The sequence below is a fragment of the Toxotes jaculatrix genome, chromosome 2 (assembly GCF_017976425.1).
Source record: "Toxotes jaculatrix isolate fToxJac2 chromosome 2, fToxJac2.pri, whole genome shotgun sequence".
Taxonomy (NCBI): Eukaryota; Metazoa; Chordata; class Actinopteri; family Toxotidae; genus Toxotes; species Toxotes jaculatrix.
Window position 1 is genome coordinate 27,131,945 of NC_054395.1, and position 13,287 is coordinate 27,145,231.

The window sequence follows — 13,287 nt, forward strand, 5'->3', positions numbered from 1 at the left end:
ACCATAGTCGACCATCTGGAAGCGGCGTCTGTTTGTGGCTCACACATGTAGGCTAGCCTTTTAGCGTTGCTGTATTAGCTGGCCAGCTCCTGGGATTCTCTTTGGCAAATTATAGACGCCGTCTACTTAGTAAAAATCATAAAGGATCACCTCAACAGTTCTCCATTGCTTTGTTTTGTTTTTACAAGCGGGGGGTAAGTTATCGCCACCTGAGTGCAACAACAGCAGCTAGCCTACCAGCTAACGCTAGTTTCATGTTAAGGCAGTGGGAGTGAAGCATGAAAACTTCACGCCAAGTTTAAAATTCACGTTTCATTGTTTCCTGACCTCTAGTTCCCAGTTAACGATGGATTTGTTGGCTACTCAGCTTCACGTGTTTAGAAATGAAAATGTAAATAATACATAGCTAAATTACCTTTTTGCGCTAGGATGGTTAGCTTAGCTTTGAAATGCTATAGAATTGTTTGGCTGCAATTTCAAGCTAGCTGTGCCTAATGTGTTTTGAAAAATAATATCGGTTAGAGCTGCAGCTATCGACCGCTTTGACTATCGATTTCTCCGATTAGTCAGTCTAATTGTTCGCTGTATTTTTAGTGGAATAAAAATGTTTACATATCTGAAACTCTGTTCTAAACTGTTTTCGATAATCTCGTGCTTATACGCTTGAAATTTAGACTATTAATCAAGCAAGCATTTGCTAATTTTCTGTTTCTCTTTGCAGGCTTCCCGCTTTGTTTTTCATTGGCACCCACATGAAAAATTGTTGATTAGAGAATCATGAAGGTGAACAAACCCACACAGGTTAAAGGCCATACTAAATCTCAGAAGTGGAAGGATGTGAGGGGCAAGCGATGCAGGCCTCCCATCAGTTCCTCTGAACTCAACTCTTCTCCTGTCATGGCCAGGATGATAAAAGAGCACCATACCATTATGAAGAAAAAACCCAGGGTCAAGAGACTGAAAAATAAGGCAAAGCCTACCTTCGACTCTAAGAAAAACACTCCTCAGTCTGGACTGAAGAAATCTTACAGTCACGCTAATGGAAGTTCAGCATTTACAATGGACAATGAGTCAGATGACTCTCAGGAATGGAAGGAGTATTCCCAGTCCATTCAGGGGAACGGTGTGGCGACCTTGGCTGACATGGAGGATGTACAGCTAGGTAGACTGGAGGGAGAGGCTCTCCATTTCTGTGCAGAGAGAGATGATCGGCAAAACCATGCAGTACTTGTCATGCAGAAGGACCAGGTATGCTTCAGTTAATTTTTGGTAAAGAATCAGTCAGATTTGGCTACAACTGAGACTAATCCATTTTAGCCCATTTCAGTAACTGAGTATAACATTATACTCCTGCAGACCCTGTGCTTCCGTGGGAAGTGCTTTTTAACCTGCTTGTATGGTCGGGTAGAAGTGATGGGGTTCACTATTGAAGAAGGCCAGCAGTCTTATCCACTCTTCTCCCCAGCCTCACATTGTCCGCTCACCATTAGAGCTCTAGAAAACTCTGATGACACCAGAGATGTCAAAACTGAGGCTTCACCCATCCTCCGAAAATATCTGTCAGCAGGTAAACACCTGAGCGACTCACCTGCCATTAGAGAATGATTCACTGATTTTATAATATTTTCACATATTTATATATTTGAGGTTAGGAGTTGTTAGTTGGTATCACAGTACTGAGCTGTGTATGTGTGTGTAGAGTGTGTTGTTTGATACACTAAAGTTTTCTCTGAATGTGTTTTTTGCAGCATCACGGAAAAAGTTGCTCAAAAGGGTCATGTCAAACTCATCCATCATCCTACTGGAGCCCATGGAGACGCCTCTGACACGGTTTCTGTCAAGCTTCACAGAGCTCAGTGAATTGTTCAGCCCCCTGATGGTAAGTTGACTGATATTTTTACATTTTGCTGCTATAGATATTCACCAAATCACAAGACGTCCAAACACATTTAACACATTGGGTTAGAACTGGAATCAGTCTCATATATGTCTAACAGAAGCTTTTGCTCACTGCTTGTTTGTAGAGTGAACTCATGTCAGCTGTTCTCGACACTCCTCTCAATGGTTTGGGTATGATTCCTCTGGTCAGCGCCATCGAGGGCCTGAAAAAGTCAAAGAGCTACAGAGCTGCTCTTAACACAGTGGTCAGTGCCTGCAGAGGTAAGCCCCTGTCAGACATGAAATTCCTGATGTAAATATGACGGAGATTTTACGTGTCAGTCTCATGTTTGAATAATCCCTTCAGTCACTTTTATGTAACAGTCCTGGTGCGATCAAGTTACATTTTCCTAACACTTTGAACGTGGCACAGGTCCGACTGACTGAAGTACTGTCAAGTTAACACAAAGGCTGCAGCAGCACAAGGTTGCTGAGGAGATTTTTTTCATGTTTGATCACTCTATAAAAAAAAATCTTGCTTTCCCTACACAGAGCGAGGAACAGGAAATATAACAAAAACCTGAGTAGATGAATGAATGAGTATCTAATGAGATACTCTCGCATGACAAATGTGAGCAAATTTTAAACAAAACTCCTAACTTATGTTTTCTAACTTTATGCTTGTTCATTGTGGGGAATTATAAAAAAAAGGCATCAGAAGTGGTTTTACACAAACACACTCACATTTGACTCTGCAGTGACAAATTGTTGGAAACCTGTCTGTTATTTATAGGGGACATGGATGGTTGTGCAGTTATCCTGGTATGTGGCACCAAGAATGTGGGCAAGTCGACATTTATTCGCACCCTCATCAATACCTTACTAAATCAGTAAGTTCTCTTAACATCAACATACCATGCCTCCTTCGTTTGTACAGATAAAATATATACTGATAATTTGTAATATTTTTCTGTTTATATGCTAAGTTTTGATAATATGGTTTAATGTGTGTCTAAATGTCTCTGTTTGTGTGTCTGTAGCACTACTTGTGTAGATTATTTGGAAGGTGACCTCGGTCAAACAGAATTCACCCCAGCTGGTTGTTTGTCTTTGACAAGTGTCAGAGAACCACTTCTGGGTATGTTTTTATCCTCACATCACTTCTTACACATCTTAATACGTAACATTAGCCTATTGTTGCTTGATTTCCATAGTTTTCTTTTTGTTTGTTTTTTTTATGTTGAGAGTATGGTGTGTGTCTATATTGGATTGTTAAACCAAACTCTTTAAAATATGTTAAACACAGAAGGTGTAATTTTAGTTGGTGCTAAGTTATTGATTACCATATAAAGTGTAAGGGAATAATTTGACACTTTGGGAAACATTTAAAAATATTTAAACTGAAGTGTATAAAACAAAGCTTTATGAGCCAGACTGCTTCTTGGCCAGGACCAGTCTGGAAACTGGTCCCAGCCAAAATACAGTTCAGCACAACTTCTCATTTTTACATGTTTGTTTTTGTAATGATTAAACAAATAAGGTAAAACATGGGAATCGGTGAATGTGACCTCTACACTGGACAGAGCCAGACTAGCTGGTTCCCCCCTGTTTCTTGTTTTCATGCTAAGCTAAGCTAACTGCCTCCTTGCTGAAGCCTCATATTTACCGGACACACATGACAGTAACATAGATCTTCTCATCTTACAGCAAAAAAGCGAATAGGTGGATTTCCTGAATGAATGAACTGTTCTCTTTATATGTATCTGAGCTGTGTGTTCCATATGTTATTCCTGTGCTGTTTGTGTAAGGTTGGATTAGCAGACTTATATCGAGTTGTTTTTCAGGTCCACCTTTCACACATCAGCGCACACCAGAGCACATGATCTACTATGGTCAGTCGTCATGCGAGTCAGACTTGGAGCGCTACCTGGAATCCCTGAAGTCCTTATGGCGTAGACGCTCCCAGAGCAGAGAGACTCCTGTTATCATTAACACCATGGGCTGGGTCAAAGGTCAGCTGTAAAAGAATATGAAGAACTGTAAATACTCTTGTTGTAAACAGTGTGTGAACATGTTCTCGTCTTTGCTGTCCACAGGTTTTGGATTTCAGCTGCTAGTGGACATGATCCGCTTCTTCCCAGTCTCACACGTCGTCCAGCTCGGTCACAGTGGTACCACCCACTGTCCTGCCCTCACTCCAGAGTTTCTGAGGACAGCACACGGCTGCCAGACTCACCCACCCACGCAGACCGCTCTGGATGAGTTCACAGACAGCCACAGTCCTCCTAGAAGCTACACCCACCTTATTGTACAATCAGAGTTTCAAGCAGTGGGACGTCAAGGAACAGCGTAAGCACAGCGCTTCCAGCCTGTGTTTGCATTAACATAGGAAAGCCTTCATTATCCAAAACCACTTACTCTATTGTCCATGTGTGCGTCATATTTGACAGGAAACACCAGCGGGCTAATGAGCAGAGAGAGCTGTCATTGCTGGCCTACCTGAGTCAGCTGCAGTCTCCTGATCCTGGACCAGTTAGACCTCTACACAGCCTCACCCCGTACCAGGTACAAGAGAGAGATAATGCAGCAGCAGGGATAGAAAATAGTTAGAATTATCTATATTATGGGTTTTGGCAGCAGCTAGTTCCAGCACTTAACATTTCTGTTTATAAATGAATTAAACAAATGAGATGTCAGTACCTAACTATCCTCCCTCCGATCCCACAGGTGCCCCACAGTGCCGTGGCTTTAGGTGTGATCCATTGCGAGGTGGTGCCCAGTCACATGTTTTATGCTGCCAATGCCAGTCTGGTTGGGCTGTGCTGCCTGGGAGAGAAAATAACCAGCAGAGGAGGTCCAGTGCTGCTGTCCCAGGCACCCATCTGTCCATGTGTGGGCTTCGGTACGTAGCCCGTCCCATCTTTGTGTGAATGGTCAGTTAGGCACCTTAGCACCAGTTGAACTGACTTGTGTTATTTTTAGATTCACAGTGTGTGTTGATGAATGGACGTGTCGCTGGTGTCTCATCATGTTAAAAAAATCAATATGTTGTTGATGTTTCATGTGCTCCAGGCGTGCTGCGAGGTATTGACATGGCACGAGGTCTGTACTTTTTGCTGACACATGTCGATCCCTCCGTCCTTCGTATGGTCAACTGTCTTTTACTGGGAGCCATATCGCTGCCTTCCTGCATCCTCACATCACAGGTCAGATGACAGCTCTGTTCTCTAAAACACACAGAAAACATTATACCTTCACGAAGTGACACATAAATATCAGTCCAAAGATTTCTTTTTCCGTGACTTATGAAACCCCCTGTCTGTGTTTCAGCCTGGCTTTGAGGGAGAGATGCCCTACGTCACTACAGACTACAGTTTTGATCTCTCTGGTGCAGGAAAGCTGCGAGTCTTCAAGGGACTGATGAGACCTGGTCAGATAGGGGTGTAAGGACTTTTTTCTGCAAAGCATCAGTTTATTGCCCTTCACCTTCTCGACTGGTGTCTTACGCCAAACCAGTCGGCACTGGCCTTCTTTGAATGTACAGAGCTGAGGTTGAGTCGGGACAGTGTTTTTTTTTTTTTTTTTGTATTTCATTTCAAGACTCTGCTGCCAGGAATACAGACTCTGCAGGAAAAGACGGCAGCTTTCCTGTTATTGGACTTCCTTTTTGAAAACCCTGGGTGTTCTCACCACTTCTTACAACCTGACACTGTACGTACATTTGATGGCTCTATGAAGGAGTTTTGGGGTTTTCTGTCAGATGGACAATAATGTCACACCTTGTAGTTAAAGCTCTTCTTTGATGTCTCTTCTTTGTAGGTGACATTCCAAAAGTGAATACGTAAACCTGCCAGAATATTAAACGAGAAACAACTTTCGTTTGTTTTCTTTTCTTGCTTTCAGGTGCTTTTTAGACCAGTGTCACTAGTGGTTGTTACAATTGCTATTTGTTTCACAGTCATGTAGTCATACACCCTGTAGATTTCAAGCAGGCAATGACCATCCTCAATCCAGACAGTAGTTTGTTCATTTTTGACAGTTGCATTGTGGGATAAAATGTCCACTTAATATTGTTTATACTTACATCCAACAGGCGGGGTAATGGAGGGATTTTTCGCACAACGTGATCTTTAAATCTGATGGATTTACACATGAAAGAGGCCCATTTTGTCAGTATTGTGTTTTTATGACAGTCAAATGTTTTACTGAAACATTTTTTTTATTGCTGACAAACTCTGCTTTAACTGTTTTGTGTTTGTTGTTGTGTTTAAATGGTCACAACAGTGTTAACAGCACTTAAAGGTCATTCGAGAGCTTTTGTAAATGTTTACAGTTTCTTATGTGGGCTCATGTGAGATTTAAAAAAAAAAAAGATCATTTTGTTTTTTTGGTGCTACCTTTTGTGCCACAAGGGGGCAGCAAATAGATGTTGAGATTTTTCTCTGAACAACAGCAGATGTTTACTTACAAAAAGTCTCCAGGGCAAGAAAAACCAATAAAAACTGTAAAGACACAATCCAAAAATAGTGAAGAAATTTAATGTTTCATAATGGTCGTAAAAGCAAATCAAGGTTAATTTAAGAAGTGACACCACCCAAGTGACTTGTCCTCGCATGTAGACTGACATTTACATGATCTGACTGGAGCAATTGAAGGAGGACTCTCTGTCGTAAACAACCACTCACGCAGTGGAGAATTGCTAATTTGTTAAGTGGGTTGTTTTAACATCCCCTTTCTGCCCCCTCGCTATTCTTTGTTCACTGCCCCCCCCCCCCCCCCCTTTATTGAGTGTGGGTGCATACAAACACAGCACAGCAATGTTTTGGCAGAGTCATTGTTTTGGCTTTGTCAGGTCAGATGTTTTCCCATAGATCTCATGCAAACCAAAGAGAGAACCTGCTGTAGGGGTGCATGTCCCTGAATGAACAACACACATCTGAACAACAACCACAGATGTTCTATTGCCACTCAAAACTCCTAATTTCTCCCATTTCTTGTGTATGTTTGACCCCAGATTTGCTGTGTGGTAATGTGATGTAATGCAAATGAATTGGGGAAAATGCATCATGTGAACACAGTATCATCTGAAATAATGAAGGCCTTAACAATAGATTCTGGAACAGGGACCCTCTCCAAGACAGAACCTAAAATCAGGTAATAAAGCAGTATCCGTGTAAAGGTTATTGTGTTTGTTGATGTTGTATATTACTGTTTATTCCCCGCCCCTGAATGTACTACCTACAGGAGTAAAGCATTATTTCCAAAGGCGAGGGGGGTGTCATTAGCTAACTACTGTGAATTATTATTCAGGGTTACAGCTTAAGTTTGAAAAATTGATGTTTTGAATTGGGACATCCACTACAATGCAAAGAGCCAAGAACATGTCAGAGTTCAGAATAATGACAGTGCCTCTGTCCTGCTCTTTATTTGGTTTGGGGATATTTAGACTCGAGCGGCTCCAGCCAAACTTGTGTTAGATAGCGTAACATTTGTCAAACTCAGTGGTTATTTCTCATCCTCAAATCTTTCTTTCTTTTAAAAGTAAAACGTAGGCTGCTGTTTGAGAATGTAAACACTGAAGCATAAATCTTATCTGCTGCTCGTCCAAGTACGTTTTCATATAGTTTGCATTCATGTTATAAATTATCTTGCATGTTGCAGTATGTTTGAACAACACACTGCTCCTTTATGTTTTCTACATGGATCATGATGTGGACGTTTGGCACAGAGTCATCTGTCATGTACACATTTGAGACCCTTCTCATGTTTTTCTTTCTTTCTTCCTCCCTTTAAGATGGAATGAACAAAGATGGACATGATGGATAATGTCATGACACGAACATGGGCGGACACAGGTAAATTTCCCCCACCCTTTTATACAGGATCATTTTTACTTTTACATTTGATTTGCACTTCTTTGTGGTCATTTTTCATCTCCTTGTTGTTTTTTTGTGTTTTTATGTTTTGTGTCTCTATATGGTTATTTTATGTCTCATTGCAGTCATTTTGTCTGTTTATGGTCGTTTTATATGTGTCTTTATGGTAATTTTTCATCTCTTCATGGCCGTTTTGTGTCTCCTTGTGGTCGTTTTGCATCTCTTTGTAGTCATTTTGTGTCTCTTTGTGGTTGTTTTGTGTCTTTTAACTGGGCTCCACGACTTGCAAACAAGAAACATCAACAGTCGCTTCATATTGAGGCTCTGGCCCAGGCCCCCCTCCCCGACCTCTCAGGGCCCTTTCATTAATCCGTCCATGCCTGAATGCGTTTTGGATAAAATCATGCAGAGGCTGAATGCACCTCTGGTGTGTGTGTGTGTGTGTGTGTGTGTGTGGATGAATGGATGTGTCGCCGGTGTCTCTGGCGCCTTCTAGCAGCAACACTGCGCCACTCGACAGAGAAACTGCATCGAGCCTTTGTGGATCCCGGTTGTCTGAATGAATGGAGCGGAGCCGATGATTGATCGCGGCGAGACGACGCAGCCGACATTATGTTTTCAACTTCGGCTGCGTGTTGTGCAAAGTTGATAGAAGGAACCTCGTCCACGGAGTCGCTGCTTTAAAGGCCCAGAATAAGGTTTTTTCTCCCCCCTCTCGTGATCCCGTTCCTGAAACCGACCGAGCTTCACTAACGGACATTGTTCGCTGGACGTCGAGATTTCTTTTTCTCGCATGTGTGTAGCCAGCAACAGGTTATTCACAGCTCAGCACGGCATCCAACCCAGAGCTGCACCCCCGTGGTCATTAGATCTGTGTTAACTTTTCGTCGTGTGAGCCGAGGGATGCTTTTTTCCCCCCTTTTTTTGGCCACTCTTTTCCGCGCATTCACCGTGCAGCATTGTGCTCTCGCCGCCGACCGGATCCCACAGCCCGAGCGCACTGCGTTTCAGAGGAGGGCGACAGCAGAAATGAGGAGAATATGAAAATGCCATAGAGGAGAGTGCTGATCAAACATTGCTGGGGTAAACAACCGTGAGCCTGCCACACCGACCGACAGACAGACCTGCGAGGAGCTGGTGGTTGGTGCGGGGGATTTTCCGAGAAGGATCGCATGAATAGATGGTGCCAAACAAGTGGACCATGAACTCGGTTCTGCACAAATCGCCACCGAGGAGCTGGCTCGGGCTCAGATTACGACTCAGTAAGTAAAAATTCATGAAGTCAGCCATTGATCACCCTTTCCATATGCTGCCGTCGTCAGCTTATTTTGGCAAGCTGCTGGACAGGTCAGCATCTTAAAATGAGTCACCTGAGTGCTTTGTTCTTTAAGAAACACCTTGTGCTGCGCCGAGTTTCTGTGTAGGAGCTCAGATAGGAAGGGGAACAGAGGAACTCTCGTGACTTTGATCCTCACGCACCAGATCTTTTGTTTCATGCTTTTCCACCAGTCATCAAAGTTAATGGCTGGATTTGGCAAGTGACCTGAGCAGTTATCCCAGCTGGAGGCAGAGGTATTTTAGTCAGTCAGGACAGCACGCTCTGATCTTGATGAAGGCACAGCTCAGTATTCACTCAGATGATAGATTTTACCTCCTGTAAATCTCTAACACTATTTATTGTATTTTTTCCTCAGACCTGCCATCTGTGCTCCCTTCTCTTTCCCAGCTCATAAATCTGATCAAAGTGAAAACTGTAATATCTGGTGTTCTCCATAGCTGCAACTGACTTTTCTTTTTTTTTTTTTTTTTTTTTCCAAAATTTGATTAATTTGCAGTCAGAAAAGTGTGAAAAAAGCTCATCACCCTGCAGGACATGGTTAGTTAGTTTTTCCTGAAAACCCAAAGATAATTGAATTTCCCCGTTGTGGGATGAATAAAGTCTATCTTATCTTATAATGAGTTTATAAGAAACAGCATGAAGAAGTGAATTCTTTGCTTTTAAATGAACTAAATGATCAATCGATCATTGTAACTGTTGCAAATTAATATCCTAAAAAGTGAATCAACTAATTGATTCAGACTTTGACCCTCGTAGGCTCTACATATGTGATGTATGTATGTAGTGCTGGCAGTTCGTGGGCTTATACAGTGCGCCAAGTGAGCATGGAGTTAAAGTTTAGTAGCCTTAATTGGTTAATTGGTTGAGTCTGGAACCCTTCAATGTTCCAGGCCACTGGAGTCTTAAGCCTGTCTTAAACACACTGGTCTAATCTGGGACCAGATGTCTTGTCTGGTCTCCATCCACCACTAAAAAACAAAAATCTCCAGACTAGAAATCTCAGCCCTTTTCTCACAGATTCACTGCTATGGTGCTGGAGTGTCAGTCATCATAAGTGAGGACATCCAAGGACACATGATGCTCTGGCTCAAACTGATGCTTTCATGAGTGTGTTTTTGTTTGTTTACTTTATTGCCCAACACTTTGTTTTGGTCACTGGATTCACTTGTATATTGGAATATATTATTTTCTTGACAATCCATTAACTGTCTGTCTATACTTAGAGGTCCATCACAATCTCCCAGAGTCGAGCTGATGTCTTCACATGTCGTTTTATCCGACCAACAGTCTAAAACCAAAGACATTCAGTTTCCAATTATATAATATGCAATGATATAATTATAAAAAATATGAGCAGATTTAATCTTAGTCAGTCTGCTTTCACCTAATCGTTGCAGCTGTACATCTAACTCCAGGGTTCATTTAGTAGCTGTTGGACTGTGATGGTATTGTAGATGCTTGAATTTCCAACTTTTCTTCGTTTATTTTTCTTTATTGACCATGCTGGCTTTAAAGCTGAGGTTTTCTTTGCACTTGAACAGTTTTTTTTTGTCATTGATGGCTCTAAAGTTCATTCTTGACATTGGAAACAGTAGCTGTTCTGGAGCTTTTGATCGTGTCACATGATCCTCATCAGTAGAGGGGTTTTGCCCAGTTGGAAACAGCAGTTGAGAAAATCGGCTCACGACAGTGTCCATTTACTACCTGTTTTGGAGCCTTTGACTATATCACACAAATGGAGTTTGCATAGAATCTTTGATGTTGAAAAGACGTTCATGTTTATGTTGTGGTGCATTCGATCTTGATTAAGGTCATGTGATACAGTTGAAAGCTCCAGAACAGCTTCTTCTAAATGGTCCTCGAGTTGGGATGGTTTTCTTTAGCAGTATTGTGGAAAGGTGGCAGAGCTCTGGGGGAATATTTGGAGTGTTTAGTCTTTCTACAACACTCACGTCCGACTAGACGGGTATAATCCGGGTGCACATGCTGTGTGTGTGTGTGTGTGTGTGTGTGTGTGTGTGTGTGTGTGCTGGTGATTTTGGTCTGGCTCGTGGCTTGTTACAGTTCAAACTTCCTTCTTCAGACTGTCTTTCCATTGTTCCACTTTTTCCCCGGCAGTAATTTCCTTTCTCTTTTCCCCTCTTTGCATTTCTGCCTTTTCCTGACGGCGCGACGGGTCACTGTTTGCTCTTATTTTTGTTTTTCTCTCTTTTCTTCAACCCCTCAAGAATAATTAGCCCAGCTTCATGTGCAAAGTTGCAACTCATCCTAATATTTTTGCACGACAACCTTTGTTTGTTTTATGAAGGCCTGCTCTGCATTTGATGTTGCGAACGTGCCAGGCTCTGTAACAAGTCTTTCATGGCTCCGGTGGTAATTTTGATTGTACTTTTGGTTTTAGAAAAACTGCTTAGAGACTGCAAGTTTGCCTTTTCCTGTCCCACAGTAAATACTGGTCAACCATGTAATGCAGCTTGTTTTTTTTCTCTGATTAAATGTGATATGTGGCACAGACTATAATGGAAAACAAATCAAGCCCTCAGGCAGTGACTCTTTGATCCTCTTCCTTGTTTCTGACACAGAATTAATTTCCTTCCTTGTATCTCATAATTTCTGTACTGTGCTTCCTGTATGTGGATTTCACAAGAGCAGGGAGTTCAGAAAGGTCCAGTGGAACAGAAACTCTTTCTCATTTCGTTTCATTCTCAACCATCAAATTCACCATCTGTGTGTAAGAATCTTGAACCCCTGTGATGTGAACGCTGCTGTTAGAGTCGTCTTTCTCTTTTCCCTTGTAAAAACACTGCTCCTTGTTGTTGACAGCTGAAGTCCGGCGCTACCTCTATGTTACCTTGTGGTCCACTAGTCGTCAGTGTATTTTCTAATACAGGTTTTGATTCTTTACTTGCCATGAAAATCTGAAATGTGATGTTGTCCATATGTAGTTATTTAGTACTGGACAGTAAAGTGTCAGAGCTTCATTTTAACAGAGATAAAACAATTTTATAGTCATAATTCAACAGCTTATTAGACATACTGTCAACCTCATGGAGGCAGTAGTTGTTGAACACTAACAATTTTAAAATTACAATCTCAAAAATGTCATGGTGCCTCTGAAATTTTCCTTTTAGGTCCCAGTTCTGTTGGTTCCTTTTAAATTCACTAGAAAATCTTAATCTGAATAGTGATATATCGAACGGTGGGTTTGGTTGTGCTCATCAGAATGTGGTTTAATGGTACAATTTGAACAAAAGCTTGTGTCTCGGTTTTATTGACTGAAAACAGAAGCCTTCTGCGGCTGAAAACAATGCCTGAAGATGGTAAGAATGAACCACAAAACTAAAGTTGCGGGCCAGAAAAGCAAAATAGTAAGCTTAAAAAAAAAAAACCCACAAAAATGCTCCATGGAGCTGAGGGGAAACTGCAGACGGCAGACTCGGGTGATAATCCTCTGTGGTTTATTTATATGAACTCTTTATAGCTGCTTTAAACGACAGATATGAGAGCGGTATCGATCTTCTCTTCTAACCCTCTACAAAAAAAAAAAAAAAGCAAAAGAGCTAATTTCCAAAATTGAAGAACAATTCCTTTAATGCTGCTCTGGCTCAGTAAGCATAGGTGAATATCACATTACGTGACAGGTGTTGTTGCTTTCTATACTTCAATACAGTGCCGCTTTTGCTGTTTACAGTCACAGATGAAGTCATTGTCATAAACATGCTCACAGCTGGAGGCTTATTCTCTTTCTCTCCTTTGCTCACGCATCTCTTCCTTTCATCCTTTTCTCCCACAAAAGACTCCCTGGACACTTGGAAATGGCCGATAGTGAACAGAAACGGATACTGTTCAGTTAATCTTAACTCTCGGGCTGTTCTTACCCTCATTCTCTGCGCTTTGTGTCGCCGTTATTCTCATTTTTGTGGGACATTGCTTCACAGCATGTTTCTTGAGTTCATATTTCAGATGGTGTACTGCGTTTTGCCCTGAGCGGTATTCTCTGTCCTTGTCCTGCTCTGCTGTTTTGCATCACCAGTGAGAGAGAGACAGAGAGAAAACTGTTGGGCTCTGCTTTTCATTTTCATGTAATTTGCCTATCGAATTACTTTTACCTAGGACAAGCTTGTCTGTGTGGTCATTGGTCTAATTTCAGACAAATTTTGACAGTTAATATGATCCAAAAGCCTCATCAGGGCC

The 13,287-nt window shown here is 41.8% G+C and overlaps 2 protein-coding genes across 3 annotated transcripts in view; both read left to right on the top strand.

The window, feature by feature from the left end:
• Positions 1–32: 32 nt before the first annotated feature.
• On the top strand, positions 33–6,950 carry nol9 (nucleolar protein 9). Its single transcript, XM_041045705.1, has 13 exons — positions 33–194; positions 722–1,248; positions 1,357–1,567; positions 1,749–1,879; positions 2,025–2,160; positions 2,672–2,768; positions 2,919–3,016; positions 3,723–3,890; positions 3,975–4,227; positions 4,329–4,443; positions 4,606–4,780; positions 4,951–5,084; positions 5,209–6,950. Exons 2-13 carry the CDS (start codon positions 778–780, stop codon positions 5,323–5,325), a joined length of 2,106 nt encoding a protein of 701 aa, XP_040901639.1. The 5' UTR covers positions 33–194; positions 722–777; the 3' UTR covers positions 5,326–6,950.
• A 1,439-nt stretch (positions 6,951–8,389) lies between these two features.
• plekhg5b (pleckstrin homology domain containing, family G (with RhoGef domain) member 5b) overlaps positions 8,390–13,287 on the top strand; it is a 64,364-nt gene continuing 59,466 nt past the window's right edge. Inside the window, exon 1 of one of the 2 annotated variants that reach the window (XM_041054622.1) lies at positions 8,390–9,016. In XM_041054622.1, the coding sequence (XP_040910556.1) occupies positions 8,935–9,016 (82 nt within the window). In that variant the 5' untranslated portion in view covers positions 8,390–8,934. The remainder of the gene's footprint in view (positions 9,017–13,287) is intronic. The other variant, XM_041054595.1, reaches the window with a different exon arrangement.

Excerpts from the sequence above, each read along its gene's own strand:
- nol9 (XM_041045705.1), top strand. The coding sequence starts at position 778 with ATGAAGGTGAACAAACCCACACAGGTTAAAGGCCATACTAAATCTCAG. Across the intron at positions 1,249-1,356 it reads TTGTCATGCAGAAGGACCAG|ACCCTGTGCTTCCGTGGGAA; the intron begins GTATGCTTCAGT and ends ATACTCCTGCAG. Across the intron at positions 5,085-5,208 it reads CCTGCATCCTCACATCACAG|CCTGGCTTTGAGGGAGAGAT; the intron begins GTCAGATGACAG and ends TCTGTGTTTCAG.